The 15,916-nt window shown below is 43.5% G+C and overlaps 1 protein-coding gene across 1 annotated transcript in view; it reads right to left on the bottom strand.

Moving 5' to 3' along the window:
- Positions 1-223: 223 nt before the first annotated feature.
- Positions 224-15,916, bottom strand: part of LOC106603997 (reticulon-4 receptor-like 1) — a 130,730-nt gene continuing 115,037 nt past the window's right edge. The window contains exons 2-6 of the mRNA XM_045717432.2: positions 8,929-9,098; positions 8,414-8,698; positions 2,903-3,061; positions 2,106-2,261; positions 224-1,844 (exon numbers count right to left, since the gene is read on the bottom strand). Of these exons, the coding sequence (XP_045573388.1) occupies positions 1,239-1,844; positions 2,106-2,261; positions 2,903-3,061; positions 8,414-8,698; positions 8,929-9,098 (1,376 nt within the window). The 3' untranslated portion in view covers positions 224-1,238. The remainder of the gene's footprint in view (positions 1,845-2,105; positions 2,262-2,902; positions 3,062-8,413; positions 8,699-8,928; positions 9,099-15,916) is intronic.

Below are 15,916 nucleotides of genomic sequence, written 5' to 3'. Positions count from 1 at the left end.
TGGGCAGCTGGTAACCTAGAGGTTAATAAGAGTGTTGGGTCAGTAACACAGTTTAATATGGACAGCTGGTAACCTAGAGGTTAAGAGTGTTGGGTCAGTAACACAGTTTAATATGGACAGCTGGTAACCTAGAGGTTAATAAGAGTGTTGGGTCAGTAACACTCTTTAATATGGGCAGCTGGTAACCTAGAGGTTAATAAGAGTGTTGGGTCAGTAACACAGTTTAATATGGGCAGCTGGTAACCTAGAGGTTAATAAGAGTGTTGGGTCAGTAACACAGTTTAATATGGGCAGCTGGTAACCTAGAGGTTAATAAGAGTGTTGGGTCAGTAACACAGTTTAATATGGGCAGCTGGTAACCTAGAGGTTAATAAGAGTGTTGGGTCAGTAACACAGTTTAATATGGGCAGCTGGTAACCTAGAGGTTAAGAGTGTTGGGTCAGTAACACAGTTTAATATGGGCAGCTGGTAACCTAGAGGTTAATAAGAGTGTTGGGTCAGTAACACAGTTTAATATGGGCAGCTGGTAACCTAGAGGTTAATAAGAGTGTTGGGCCAGTAACACAGTTTAATATGGGCAGCTGGTAACCTAGAGGTTAAGAGTGTTGGGTCAGTAACACAGTTTAATATGGGCAGCTGGTAACCTAGAGGTTAAGAGTGTTGGACCAGTAACACAGTTTAATATGGACAGCTGGTAACCTAGAGGTTAATAAGAGTGTTGGGTCAGTAACACAGTTTAATATGGACAGCTGGTAACCTAGAGGTTAATAAGAGTGTTGGGCCAGTAACACAGTTTAATATGGGCAGCTGGTAACCTAGAAGTTAATAAGAGTGTTGGGTCAGTAACACAGTTTAATATGGGCACCTGGTAACCTAGAGGTTAATAAGAGTGTTGGGCCAATTGACATTTTAGGGATGTTTTTCTAGTATGGCAACACCGTGTTAGGGTGACATTATCATCATGGCTGAGGTATCCTCTCAGGTGATATGGCTGTAGTAGTGCTCTTACTCTTGGATTCTCAATTGAATCAATCACACAATCAGAACCCTAGAGGTGAGACTGATACTCCCCTATATGACATCATCAAAGAGCGACGAGTAATTCCCCTGGCTCTCAACAGAGTACACTTCAATACACACCTCAGTGTAGGAACCAGAGCTGGTCAGTCACGGGTGTGTGTTCTGAACTGTACTGTAGGGTGTTGTTGATAGAACATTAGCTACATGTAAACCCAGTCTCAGCTGAGTGACAGCAGCACAGCCAACAGGATGCAGAGAAAAGTCCCAGCGGGGCAGGACGCCACGTTACTATTGGCTCTCTTGACCCCACTGGGCGGGCCAACTGATGTCCTGGGGACACACTTGTTCTTCCTGCGAGGGGGGACGGAGGGGTTGTATTTATTTCCTCCAGGGGTGTAGTCCTCCTCCTCCCTCAGTACCTGCACCTCGTTCTGACCACCCTTGCCACCCTTTCCCTTGCGGCCCCGGGTACAGTTCCTGTGACTCCCCTTGGGCGGCCTGGGAAGGGGTAAGGGTAGGGGCGAAGGGGATGGCTCCCAGTTGTTCTGGTCCCTGTGTGGGAGGTGTGGGTGCTGGTGGTGGTTATGCCGGTGCTTGTGGTTCCTGTGATGGAGTCGATGGTGCTCGTCTTTCGTCTGGGACTCCCCCAGCTCGGCCTCCCCGCCTACGACCCCTCCTCCCCGGGCTTCTCCCGCTGAACAGCTGGGTAGGTCCTCTTTCCTCAGGCCCTTCAGGTCCCGGCCCTGGAGCTCAGGAGGGGAAACGCACTCCAGCACCGACGTAGAGCCCCGGAAACGCCGCAGCCAGTCCCACAGTGGCAGAGCCTGGATAATGATAATAATACGTTTTAATAATTTAATAATAGACAATCAATTTCATTTAATAATGCACGCCTTTCAAAACACCCAAAGGACAGATACATTAAAGTACAATAAAACAAAATGAAACAAAGTGCAATTAAAATCAATCAAAATTTCACATGAAACAAGCACAAAAGGGGAGATAGTCAGAATATGGTCTATCATGGAAAGTATATTGACAGGCTGAAAACCAAGGTGTGTGTTAGTTGTGTTATTGGAATCCACCTTGCAGTCACACTCCCAGGGGTTGTTGTTGAGTCTGAGGTACTCCAGGGCAGACAGCAGAACCAGGCTGGCTCCAGACAGCTCAGTCAGAGAGTTGTTGAACAGGTAGAGGGTAGTGAGGCGACTCAGGTCGTGGAAGGCCAGACGGTGGACCCACTGCATTAGATCAGATTAGAAAACATTGATGCTAAATGCCATATTAATATCCTCAACTATTCTATATTATTTTCTGTACTTGATTAAATTAATTTAGCGACTATGAACATACAGACAAAATCCCCATTCCAATAGGAAGAGCAACAGACCAGCAATAGACAGTAGGCAAAATATAAAAATCCCTGGTGATGAAGTGCAATGTAGTTCAACATCTTATCAAAGTGAAAGAGTTCTTGGCACCGGTGGTCCTGATTTTGGGGTGTCTGGTGGGCTGGCTGATGGTCTTCACTTTGGGGTGTCTGGTGGGCTGGCTGGTGGTCCTGACATTAGGGTGTCTGGTGGGCTGGCTGATGGTCTTCACTTTAGGGTGTCTGGTGGGCTGGCTGGTGGTCCTGACTTTAGGGTGTCTGGTGGGCTGGCTGATGGTCTTCACTTTAGGGTGTCTGGTGGGCTGGCTGGTGGTCCTGACTTTAGGGTGTCTGGTGGGCTGGCTGGTGGTCCTGACTTTAGGGTGTCTGGTGGGCTGGCTGGTGGCCCTGACATTAGGGTGTCTGGTGGGCTGGCTAGCCTAGCGGTAATTCTGCAGACTCCAGTACACAGCTTCAGTGTTTTTAAAAAGAAAGACTTCGGGGTGTCTGTACCTGTAGCCGGTTCTGGTGTAGTAAGAGGCGGTCCAGGACTCCCAGCCCCCTAAAGGTGTTCTGGTGGAGGGACCAGAGCTTGTTGCCATGGAGGAAGAGGTGGGTGAGGTTAAGCAGGTCCACAAACAGATCATCTTCCAGGAACTCCAACTGGTTGTCCTGATGAGGGATGAGGGGGAGGGATGGGAGAAGTGGGGAGAGAAATACAGATGTAGTATCTTAATTTGATCACTCTGTTGTCAGAAAAATCAAAAAGTACCGTAGTAGTAACATAAATTCCCTGAAACCCACAGCCGATCTAAACTAATTTAGCATTTGAATGATATATAAAATCAAATCCTCCTGCTGCAGGATACATTTTCTCCTGTGGAGAAACTAGTCAAATTAAGATCTGTTTACAGTGCCTTTGGAAAGTATTCAGACCCCTTGACTCTTTCCACATTTTGTTACGTTACAGCCTTATTCTAAAATGAATTAAGAAAAAAGAAATCCTCAGCAATCTACACACAATATCCCATAATGACATCACAGTACCCCATAATGACATCACAATATCCCATAATGACATCACAATACCCCATAATGACATCACAATACCCCATAATGACATCACAATACCCCATAATGACATCACAATATCTCATAATGACAAAGTGAAAAAAAAGCTTTTAGAATAAAGAAAAAACAAACAGAAGAAACACCAGAAATATCTAATTTGCCCTTTGCTATGAGACTCCAAATTGAGCTCAGGGGCATCCTTTTCCAATTGATCATCCTTAAGATGTTTCTACAACTTGATTGGAGTCCACCTGTGGTATATTCAATTGATTGGACATGATTTGGAAAGGCACACACCTGTCTATGTAACGTCCCACAGTTGACAGTGCATGTCAGAGCAAAAACCAAGCCGTGAGGTCGAAGGAATTGTCCGTAGAGCTCAGAGACAGGATTGTGTTGAGACACAAATCTGGGGAAGGGTACCATAACGTTTCTGCATTATTAAGCGTCCCCAAGTACACAGTGGCCTCCATCATTCTTAAATGGAAGAAGTTGGGAACCACCAAGACTCTTCCTAGAGATGGCTGCCTGGCCAAACTGACCAATCAGGGGGAGAAGAGGCCTGGTCAGGGAGGTGACCAAGAACCTAATGGTCACTCCTACAGAGCTCTAGAGTTCCTCTGTGGAGATGGGAGAACCTTCCAGAAGGACAACCATCTGTGCAGCACTCCACCAATCAGGCCTTTATGGTAAAATGGCCAGATTGTCACGTCCTGATCAGTAAAAGGGTATTTTGTAATTGTAGTTTGGTCAGGACGTGGCAGGGGGTGTTTGTTTAGAGTGTCTCGGGGTTTGTTGGTCTATGTGTTTACGTAAGAGGGGTGTTTGTTTAGAGTGTTCCGGGGTTTTTGGTCTATGTTCTATGTTAGTGTATTTCTATGTTCAGTCTAGTCTTTCTATTTCTATGTTTAGGGTTTGTTGATTGACCTTCAATTGGAGGCAGCTGTTCCTCGTTGCCTCAGATTGAAGGTCCTATGTATAGGGGTGTATGTGCTATGGGGGTTTGTGGGTAGTTGTTTCCTGTTTTGTGTCTGTGCACCTGACAGGACTGTTTAGTGTCGTTCGTTGTTTTGTATACGTGATTTGTTTGTTTTTCCTTCTTTTGATTTAATAAAGAAGATGAGTTTACACGTTCCCGCTGCACCTTGGTCTAATCCTTACGACGCCCATTACACAGATGGAAGCCACTCCTCAGTAATGACAGCCCTCTTTGGCGTTTGCCAAACGGCACCTAAAGACTCTCAGACCATGAGAAACAAGATTATCTGGTCTGATGAAACCAAGATTGACCTCTTTGGCCTGAATGCCAAGTGTCACGTCTGGAGGAAACCTGGCACCATCCCAATGGTGAAGGATGTTTTTCAGCAGCAGGGACTGGGAGACTAGTCAGGATTGAGGCAAAGATGAACGGAGCAAAGTACAGAGAGATCCTTGATGAATACCTGCTCCAGTGCGCTCAGGACCTCAGACTGGGGCGAAGGTTTTCCATCCAACAGGACAACAACCCTAAGCACTGTCGTGGCTTTGGCATCATTAAATTGAAGACTGTAATTTTATCAAATCAATTCTCTGAACTTATTATTACGTGATTAAACGAATCATGTAAATGTAATTAACTAGGAAGTCGGGGCACCAAGGAAAATCTTCAGATTACAAAGTTATAATATTCCTAATATAACTTTTCAGATATTTTAATATCTGATCAATTAGTCTTCGAATTAATGAATTATTCTTTACCTCACGTTAGTCTCATTCCAAACATCGTAAGTTGTCGGTTATCTGCACAAACCCAGTCTTCACTATGATTCATCTATACATCAATTGTCTTAATCATTTATTTACTAAATAAGTAAAAAAATCACAGAAATGCATAGAAAATAAACAGTAGTTATGGTTACAAGGAAATGATAGGGGATGTTCCCTAGGCTAAACCGATATGGCGGCTTGGTGGACAAAGGAAAGTGGGTGTGGACTGAGAAGGGCGCGAAAGACAAAAGTCACTACACAGTTGATAATTATAATAATTGAAATGCTAATCCTTCGCACATGAACGCTCACTCATTCAGAAATGTTCTTATAGAATAGATGTTTCGGCGGTTGTCGGGTCTTCGCATTCAATGGTACATAATTCCTAGCTACAGACTAGTAATTAGTATCGAAGAGTTGTTCTTATTCTGTCGGAATCGATAGTCTCAGAGTTTCAACAACCATTACAACCTTAGCTTTATACTGAGATTCTTGTGGTCTCTACTCAAACCTTAGCACCCACAGCTGACCGAGGAAGGAAACAAAGAGATCTAAAGAGGATTTCTCTTGGGAAATGGGTTTATTTCGGAACAGTAAAAAAACTGTAAAAAAGTCTCTCCCATGATGCCAGATCGATGTCTGTGCTCATGGGGGCGGGCCAATGACTTAGTGAAACTTTAAACAGAAATACAATTCTCTCACATTAATAACGGTTCAACATCACCTTACATAATTTCACAAATAGTTTCATCTTTACTCGTTCATTTTATACAATAATTAGAATCAAACCTCATAACGGAGGCTCCTGTAGAAACAGAGTTATGGTAATGTGGCTGTATTGTCTTTCCTGAGGTCACAATCATAAAACAAAACTGACCAGTTCGTAGCTGGATTCTCCACCGACCGTTTACACATACTCCAAAATATGAATATTGTTCAGTTCTCAAGTTCTGTGAGGTAGAAGAAGTTCCTTTGTTCTCTCTATGTGTCTCTTTCTGCGTGGCCATGGCCATGAGGGAGAGAGTCTCCTCTAGGAATATATGACCTGAGATAACAGAACCTGGGTGTAAGAGGAAGAGAGGGGAAAGGAACTCGCTGTACCCAAAGAGGGCCACGTCATGACAGCACACAGCCAAAACAACACAGGAGTGGCTTCAGGACAAGTTTCTGAATGTCCTTGAGTGGCCCAGCCAGACCCCGGACTTGAACCCAATTGAACATCTCTGAAGAGACCTGAAAATAGCTGTGCTGCGATGCTCCCCATCCAACCTGACAGAGCTTGAGAGGATCTGCAGAGAAGAATGGGAGAAACTCCCCAAATACAGGTGTGTTAAGCTTGTATCATCAAACCCAAGAAGACTCGAAGATGTAATTACTGCCAAAGGTGCTTCAACAAAGTACTGAGTAATGGGTCTGAATACTTATGTAAATGTGATATTTCAGTTTTGGTTTTAATTAACAAAACATTTTTAAAAGCCTGTTTTTGCTTTGTCATTATGAGTTATTGTGTTCAGATTGATGAGGGGGAAAAAACTATTTAACCTGTTGGGGCTAGGGGGCAGTATTTTCACAGCCGGATAAAAAACGTACCCGAATTAAACTGGTTACTACTCTTGCCCAGAAACGAGAATATGCATATAATTAGTAGATTTGGATAGAAAACACTCTAAAGTTTCTAAAACTGTTTGAATGGTGTCTGTGAGTATAACAGAACCCATATGGCAGGCAAAAACCTGAAAAGATTCCATGCAGGAAGTGGCCTGTCTGACAATTTGTAGTCCTTCTGTTGCATCTCTATCGAAATTACAGCATCTTTGCTGTTACGTGACACTTTCTAATGCTTCCATTGGCTCTCTAAAGCCCTCAGAAAGCGGAATGACATGTCTCCTGTCTCTGGGCAAAGTACAGCAGCAGAGTTTGTAAGTGGCCTGCCTGGGGACAGTGACCCTGGAGATGCGCATTCACGAGACTTCGCCACTTTTTTATTTCACTCTTTGAATGAATACAACGTTGTCCGGTTGGAATATTATCGCTATTTTACGAGAAAAATAGCATAAAAATTGATTTTAAACAGCGTTTGACATGCTTCTAAGTACGGTAATGGAATATTTTGAATTTTCTTGTCACGAAATGCGCTCACGCGTTACCCTTCGGATAGTGACCTGAACGCATGAACAAAACGGAGGTATTTGGACATAACTATGGATTATTTGGAACCAAAACAACATTTGTTGTTGAAGTAGAAGTCCTGGGAGTGCATTCTGACAAAGAACAGCAAAGGTAATTTTTCTAATAGTAATTCTGAGTTTAGGTTGTCCCAAACTTGGTGGGTGTCAAATTAGCTAGCCGTGATGGCTGAGCTATGTACTCAGAATATTGCAAAATGTGCTTTCGCCGAAAAGCTATTTTAAAATCGGACATAGCGTTTGCATAAAGGAGTTCTGTATCTATAATTCTTAAAATAATTTATGTATTTTGTCAACGTTTATCATGAGTAATTTAGTAAATTCACCGGAAGTTTTCCTTGGGTATGCTAGTTCTGAACATCACATGATGTTGAACTTGATTGAACAAAACATGCATGTATTGTATAACATAATGTCCTAGGCGTGTCATCTGATGAAGATCATCAAAGGTTAGTGCATGCATGTATTGTATAACATAATGTCCTAGGAGTGTCATCTGATGAAGATCATCAAAGGTTAGTGCTGCATTTAGCTGTAGTTTTGTTTTTTTGTGACATATATACTTGCTTTGAAAATGTCTGTGTGATTATTTTTGGCTGGGTACTCTCCTGACATAATGTAATGTTTTGCTTTCGCTGTAAAGCCTTTTTGAAATCGGACAACGTGGTTGGATTAACGAGAGTCTTATCTTTCAAATGGTGTAAAATATTCGTATGTTTGAGAAATTGAAGTTATAGCATTTTTGAGGTATTTGTATTTCGCGCCACGCGATTCCACTGGCTGTTGACTAGAGTGAGACGCTAACGTCCCACTGGCCCAGAGAGGTTAATCAATTTTAGAACAAGACTGTAACCTGACAAAATGTGGAAAAACTCAACGGGTCTGAATACTTCTGCTTATATAGAAAGTAGTATGTGGTATCAGGTTTGTGTTCACTGGATTATAGTTGTCTTCTCACTGTAGCCATGATGTGTGTAGCTAGCTATCTAATATCGCTACGATTTCTATTCTATTCCCCTACCTGCAGATAGAGGTACTGCAAGCTGCTGAGCCCCTGGAAGATCCCCGGCGGCAAGCTGAGCAGCCCACAGTGGTAGAGGTGCAGGGCGTGCAGCCGGCCTAGGCCCTGGAAGGTGTCTGAAGCCAGGGCCCTCAGGTGACGGTTGTCTCCCAGGTCCAGCTCCTCCAAGCGGGCAAAGCCATGAAAGGTGGAGGCCTGGATGTAAGAGATGTTGTTGGAGTAGAGCCACAGCATGATCGTGGTGGGGCTGAAGTGGCCTCGCAGCAGACGCTGGATCTTGTTGTTCTGGAAGAATGGACAGAAACAAAGGATGGGAACGCTGCTTAAGGGTGTGGATGTGGCTCTTTGGAAACCGGATGGCAACATTGACGGACAGCAACATTGGAAATTATAATTAGACAAAACTATTCCAGAAAGAAGAAGAAGTCCAAGACACTCAGCATTTTAAAAAAAAGAATACAAAGGCTTTTTAATTTCCTAGACTACATATGGTTGAGTAATCAACTGGTTCTTACCTGCAGGAAGACCCTCTCACTCTGGGCTGGAATCTCCTCTGGGACAGACAGAAAGTTATGTGCCTGACAGGATACGGTGCTGGGAGAGGTGTAGCAGATACAGTCCCTGGGACAGGGGGAGGAGAGGTCCAGGCCGCACAGGACGAGGAGCAGCTCTACACCTCCAGAACCTGACAGACGAAAGAGGAAGTTAGTTGGGACACAGCACCAGCAACACAACTTCAGAGAGGAGAGCCATTTTTGGGGGGAAAACTTTTATTGGCACTACTACTGTCAAGTAAGCTGGTACCAAAATGAAAGAGAGAGAGGGCAGAGAGGAGGGGAATATGGCAGAGAGGAGGGGAACATGGCAGAGAGGAGGGGAACATGGCAGAGAGGAGGGGAACATGGCAGAGAGGAGGGGAATATGGCAGAGTGTAGGAATAGAGGAATGGAACAACAGAGAGAGAGAGAGAAAGAGAGGTAGCATAGAGAAAGAGAGAGCATAGAGAGAGAGAAAAATAGAGAGAGAGAGACAGAAGTAATTGTATTGTGTGTATATTTATGAGGGGGAAAAAACATTTTAATCCATTTTTGAATAAGGCTGTAACATAACAAAATGTGGAAAAAATCTAAGGGCCTGAATACTTCCCGAATGCACTGTATAGGTAACATTACACAGTAAAAATGACGGAGTAAATTAAGTCTATTTGAAGAAAATGTTAACATTTGGTCCCTGTCCAAAAAGAGTAAAACGTACTCTGGAAACAAATTCATTTTTTTTGCTCAATTTAGTGTTGAAATTTTACTCTGCATCATTGCTTTTCACTCTGTACAGTATACATTTTTAAATAACTATGTCACTTTTTATTTATTTTTTACTCTCTGCAGTGTTGTTCAGTATTGTAGAGTTAATTGTAGAGAGTAATGTTTACTCCTACAAGTGTCATTACAAATTCACTCTGACTCATAGTACTAAATACATTGAGTCTGATCAGGGTAAACAGAGACATTATATTACTACCATAAATCAGTCAACACAAAAATATTACAATAAGAGGATATGCCAAAAACAGCTCAAACAGTACTTGCATTTGTGCACAATCTTTGAAATAATAAATAAGCAGCACGGGAACCACAAACAAACTGGAATCATCAGCACCATATGACACCTGTATGTCGATATGCTTTGTGATAGAAAAGATGTTCAACCACCAACAACACGGGGTCCCTTTCTGGTCCGTACAACTTCGTACGGACATGTTGAAAGACTCGTTGTGTATAAAGCAAAGGTAACCGGCAGTACGTTGGCATCTTTTACAAGAATACACTGGAATTTTGTGAAATATTGGCATCTCGCAATGAACTTTAAGACAAACAACCAAATCTGAACGGTATTTCTGTAACATTTCCTTGATGTTTGGACCCATTTTACACTCCAACTCCTGGAAGAAGGCATCCTAACTCTATCTAGCTTCTTCCATTGCATCAGATTCAAGGACATCATTTTCCCTGGACCAATATCCAATCTAAGTAAAATGTTTGCCAGTTGTTGCCATGGCACTTTGGTGTTTCTTGGCCAATGTTTTAGTTGTGTTTTCAAAGCTTTTTCACTTAAAAAAAAAATGTATAAGTGCTTTGCTTCATAGTGCATACGCCAGCTATGGAGAATTGGCCTGATTTTCAGAATACATCGTACAATGATGGTTTGGTTTATAACCTTTTTCCAGGAAACAAATTCTTAAACAATCTGTGGGTGTTCTGCAATCAAGTGCTTCAAAATAGACTGTAATACTATCTGATAACACTGGAGAAAATACAATGTGATCAAATGCCAGTATTGATCATTTGGAGACACCAAGCCACCAACGATAAGTGGGTAGACTGCATAGTAGACACCAAGACTGAATGGCATTGAAGTCCAAATCATTGGAACACAGACTTCACTGCTGGGCTCTATTTGCTTCTTTCCATATAACCATAGTTGAAGCTCTGAATTCTCATTTCTTTTGAAGTGAAATGCTTGTTTTGCAAGTGCTGTTGTAGCAGTTTCACCTCAAAGTGCCCTCCACGATGTCATGCACGATATCAATTGAAACATTCTCACTTGTATGAAAGTACTGTAATTGTCACGCTGGTATAAATGATTCAGGAGACAGGCGCAGGAATGCGTAACAGGGTGTTTTATTACGCCCCAAATTACGGCGTGCTGTGTAAAGGCACGGGGACGAAGACCAAACAAACACGTAACAAAAACACAGGGTTGAAACCCAAACAAAAGCATGAGGAGTACCTCGAATAAATACCTCAATCACACAATGATCATCAAACGGGACGAGACCCGTAATCATCTGCGCAGTACATGTGACACGAGAGCCAAAACAACACAGCACAGGTACTCACACGCACCAACGGACATAGTAACAATAATCAACCCCATTCCACTTTGGAGAGGCATTTCGTAAAGTAAATGGCACCCAATGTATGTATGCCACGCTTCGCACCAAGGGGATTAGCAGTTTCAAAGTTGTCGTACAAGAGTTGAATTCATATTGTATGTTTCTCTTCTGAGAATAGAGCATGAGTCTCTTCTGAGAATAGAGCATGACTCTCTTCTGAGAATAGAGCATGAATCTCTTCTGAGAATAGAGCATCAAATCAAATCAAATCAAATGTATTTATATAGCCCGTCGTACATCAGCTGATATCTCTAGTGCTGTACAGAAACCCAGCCTAAAACCCCAAACAGCAAGCAATGCATGTGAAAGAAGCACGGTGGCATGAGTCTCTTCTGAGAATAGATCATGAGTCTCTTCTGAGAACAGAGCATGAGTCTCTTCTGAGAATAGAGCATGAGTCTCTTCTGAGAACAGAGCATGAATCTCTTCTGAGAATAGAGCATGAATCTCTTCTGAGAATAGAGCATGAATCTCTTCTGAGAATAGAGCATGAATCTCTTCTGAGAATAGAGCATGACTCTCTTCTGAGAATAGAGCATGAGTCTCTTCTGAGAACAGAACATGAGTCTCTTCTGAGAACAGATCATGAGTCTCTTCTGAGAATAGAGCATGAGTCTCTTCTGAGAATAGAGCATGAATCTCTTCTGAGAATAGAGCATGAATCTCTTCTGAGAATAGAGCATGAGTCTCTTCTGAGAATAGAACATGGTTCTTAAAGATCCATCACGCAGGTCAAAGTAGACTTTCTTTGGGACCATCCACAGGCTTCCACATTTAATTTATGTGTGCATATTTTTTTGTAAATAGACTCTAAACGTCAACAAAATGGGTATGTACATGAATGTATCTGTAACAATAGCCTGGTCATATGTTCCAGTGATTCCATTGCATCGCGTGTCAAATCTTGAGTCAAGAACATATCCAACTGGATCTACAGTTTCCCTCTTCTCTGAGAAATATTGAAACATTTGTTTTCAGAATTCAATACACTGAAATGATTTTCTATTTGCCCAAAACACTGGATCCGTCTATATCATTGTTGCCAGTTTCCTGTAAAGACAGACACTTCTTCACTGACTGTTTAGCTTGACTGTGGATATCATCAACTACCTCTTCCACATAACTAGCTAAAGCCTTTACTGTTGTTTCCCCCGCTCCCGCTGCTTTGAGTTGAGCTATTGTTGCGGCACAATTATCCACAACACTCTTATTATAGAGCTGAATCACAATTATCCACAATACTCGTATTATACAGAGCTGAATCACAATGTGAGCTTAGCGCTGGCACATCACCAAAACTGTTAGCAGCGGTAGAGGGGCTTCCACCATCATTATCAGAAATTGCTTCGGTAAGCTCTCCATGTGCCTTGTTAAGATGCTTTCTACATACTGATACATGTGAAGAACCAAACTGACTTTAAAAAAATGCAGCAATTTCCACTGGACAAAGAACATGGATTAAATGCAGCTGTTTTTACATGGCTATTTGCCTGGCGGCATTTGCAAATAAAACAAAACATTTCAGTGTCTCAAACAGATCTGTTTAATGCAACATTCTGTCCCTCAGCTCTGCTACCGCGGGATTCGCCTTAGTTGTATAAACGTCAATGTCGTAGATTGTCGTTTGTAGAAAAGTGTTCAAGTTTGCCAGACTCTGACTGTATGAGGTACCAAAGACAAAGCTCATCAAAACAGCCCAGTGAGCCAGATGGCTTGCAAGGTACCGCATGTTTGTCAGTCAAGATAAAGTATGTGTGAATGCTCGTTCTCTGGGTCCCCACGACATGCTGATAGGGCTGTTGATGTCTCGTGATGCCACCCAGATGCTGGTCCCTGCCACCCAGATGCTGGTCCCTGCCACCCAGATGCTGGTCCCTGCCACCCAGATGCTGGTCCCTGCCACCCAGATGCTGGTCCCTGCCACCCAGATGCTGGTCCCTGCCACCCAGATGCTGGTCCCTGCCACCCAGATGCTGGTCCCTGCCACCCAGATGCTGGTCCCTGCCATCCAGATGCTTTTGGTCCCTGCCTATAAGACAATAATGTACAGTCACAACATCTACTATAAGTCTCACAGGCCAGACAGTAGTGACGCTGATATGTATTACAGTGATACACCACCTCAGCTGTAGTAGTTTAACTAGTAAGATGTGTTATAGAATGTCCTGAATCATCTAACAAAAAGAACAACAGACACAGACCCTGGTACAACAGACACAGACCCCAGTACAACAGACACAGACCCTAGTACAACAGACACAGACCCCAGGACAACAGACACAGACCCTAGTACAACAGACACAGACCCCAGGACAACAGACACGGACCCCAGGACAACAGACACAGACCCTAGTACAACAGACACAGACCCCAGGACAACAGACACAGACCCTAGTACAACAGACACAGACCCCAGGACAACAGACACAGACCCCAGGACAACAGACACAGCCCCCAGGACAACAGACACAGCCCCCAGGACAACAGACACGGACCCCAGGACAACAGACACAGCCCCCAGGACAACAGACACGGACCCCAGGACAACAGACACAGACCCCAGGACAACAGACACGGACCCCAGGACAACAGACTCAGACCCTAGTACAACAGACACAGACCCCAGTACAACAGACACAGACCCCAGGACAACAGACACAGACCCCAGGACAACAGACACAGCCCCCAGGACAACAGACACGGACCCCAGGACAACAGACACAGACCCCAGGACAACAGACACAGCCCCCAGGACAACAGACACAGCCCCCAGGACAACAGACACAGCCCCCAGGACAACAGACACAGCCCCCAGGACAACAAGGGTTCTTTCTCAAAATATTTTGTATTGATTTCTATCAAAATCCAATTTGATTATAAGACCCAAATGTCCTTCTCCTAATTCATTGTTCTCCAGTAGCCAAGGACAGACAAAAATTGAGAAAGAGCTCAGTAGTAGCCAGTCATTCTCCTGCAGAGCATTGGTTTCAGTCCCTGCTCTAACACCTGGCTCTATCACTAAAGCTGTACATTAGGATCGTCCAAGATGATTTACGAAGAGAAGAAGAGAAGAGAAGGACTGGAAAAAAAAGCATACATACTAAATAACTCTCTGGGAGTAGGCCAACCCAACATCACAAAGATTCAACCTCAGGAAGATAAATACAATTTTTAAATTATATAAAGACATATCATAACAACATAATGAAAGGTTTGCTTAGGCTGCACTTAATCAAAATCAAATGTTTATTTGTCACATGCTCCGAATACAAAAGGCGTAGACCTTACCGTGAAATGCTTACTCAAAAGCCCTTAACCAACAATGCAGTTTTAATCAAATATAATTAAGAAAATGTTTACTAAATAAACTTTTTTTTTAAAAGTAAGAATAAAAGGAACACAATAAAATAACAATAATGAGGCTATATACAGGGGGTACCGGTACTGAGTCAGCGTGTGGGGGTACAGGTTAGTAATGAGACTATATACAGGGGGTACCGGTACTGAGTCAGCGTGTGGGGGTACAGGTTAGTAATGAGACTATATACAGGGGGTACCGGTACCGAGTCAATGTGTAGGGGTACAGGTTAGTAATGAGGCTATATACAGGGGGTACCGGTACCGAGTCAGTGTGTGGGGGTACAGGTTAGTAATGAGACTATATACAGGGGGTACCGGTACCGAGTCAATGTGCAGGGGTACAGGTTAGTAATGAGGCTATATACAGGGGGTACCGGTACCGAGTCAATGTGCAGGGGTACAGGTTAGTAATGAGGCTATATACAGGGGGTACCGGTACCGAGTCAATGTGGAGGGGTACAGGTTAGTAATGAGACTATATACAGGGGGTACCGGTTCCCAGTCAATGTGGAGGGGTACAGGTTAGTAATGAGAATATATACAGGGGGTACCGGTACCGAGTCAATGTGTAGGGGTACAGGTTAGTAATGAGGCTATATACAGGGGGTACCGGTTCCCAGTCAATGTGGAGGGGTACAGGTTAGTAATGAGACTATATACAGGGGGTACCGGTACCGAGTCAATGTGTGGGGGTACAGGTTAGTAATGAGGCTATATACAGGGGGTACCGGTTCCCAGTCAATGTGTAGGGGTACAGGTTAGTAATGAGGCTATATACAGGGGGTACCGGTACCGAGTCAATGTGCAGGGGTACAGGTTAGTAATGAGGCTATATACAGGGGGTACCGGTACCGAGTCAATGTGGAGGGGTACAGGTTAGTAATGAGACTATATACAGGGGGTACCGGTTCCCAGTCAATGTGGAGGGGTACAGGTTAGTAATGAGAATATATACAGGGGGTACCGGTACCGAGTCAATGTGTAGGGGTACAGGTTAGATATGAGGCTATATACAGGGGGTACCGGTTCCCAGTCAATGTGGAGGGGTACAGGTTAGTAATGAGACTATATACAGGGGGTACCGGTACCGAGTCAATGTGTGGGGGTACAGGTTAGTAATGAGGCTATATACAGGGGGTACCGGTTCCCAGTCAATGTGTAGGGGTACAGGTTAGTAATGAGGCTATATA

The sequence above is a fragment of the Salmo salar genome, chromosome 04 (assembly GCF_965601325.2).
Source record: "Salmo salar chromosome 04, fSalSal1, whole genome shotgun sequence".
Taxonomy (NCBI): Eukaryota; Metazoa; Chordata; class Actinopteri; order Salmoniformes; family Salmonidae; genus Salmo; species Salmo salar.
This window is presented reverse-complemented; position numbering and strand designations above follow the sequence as displayed.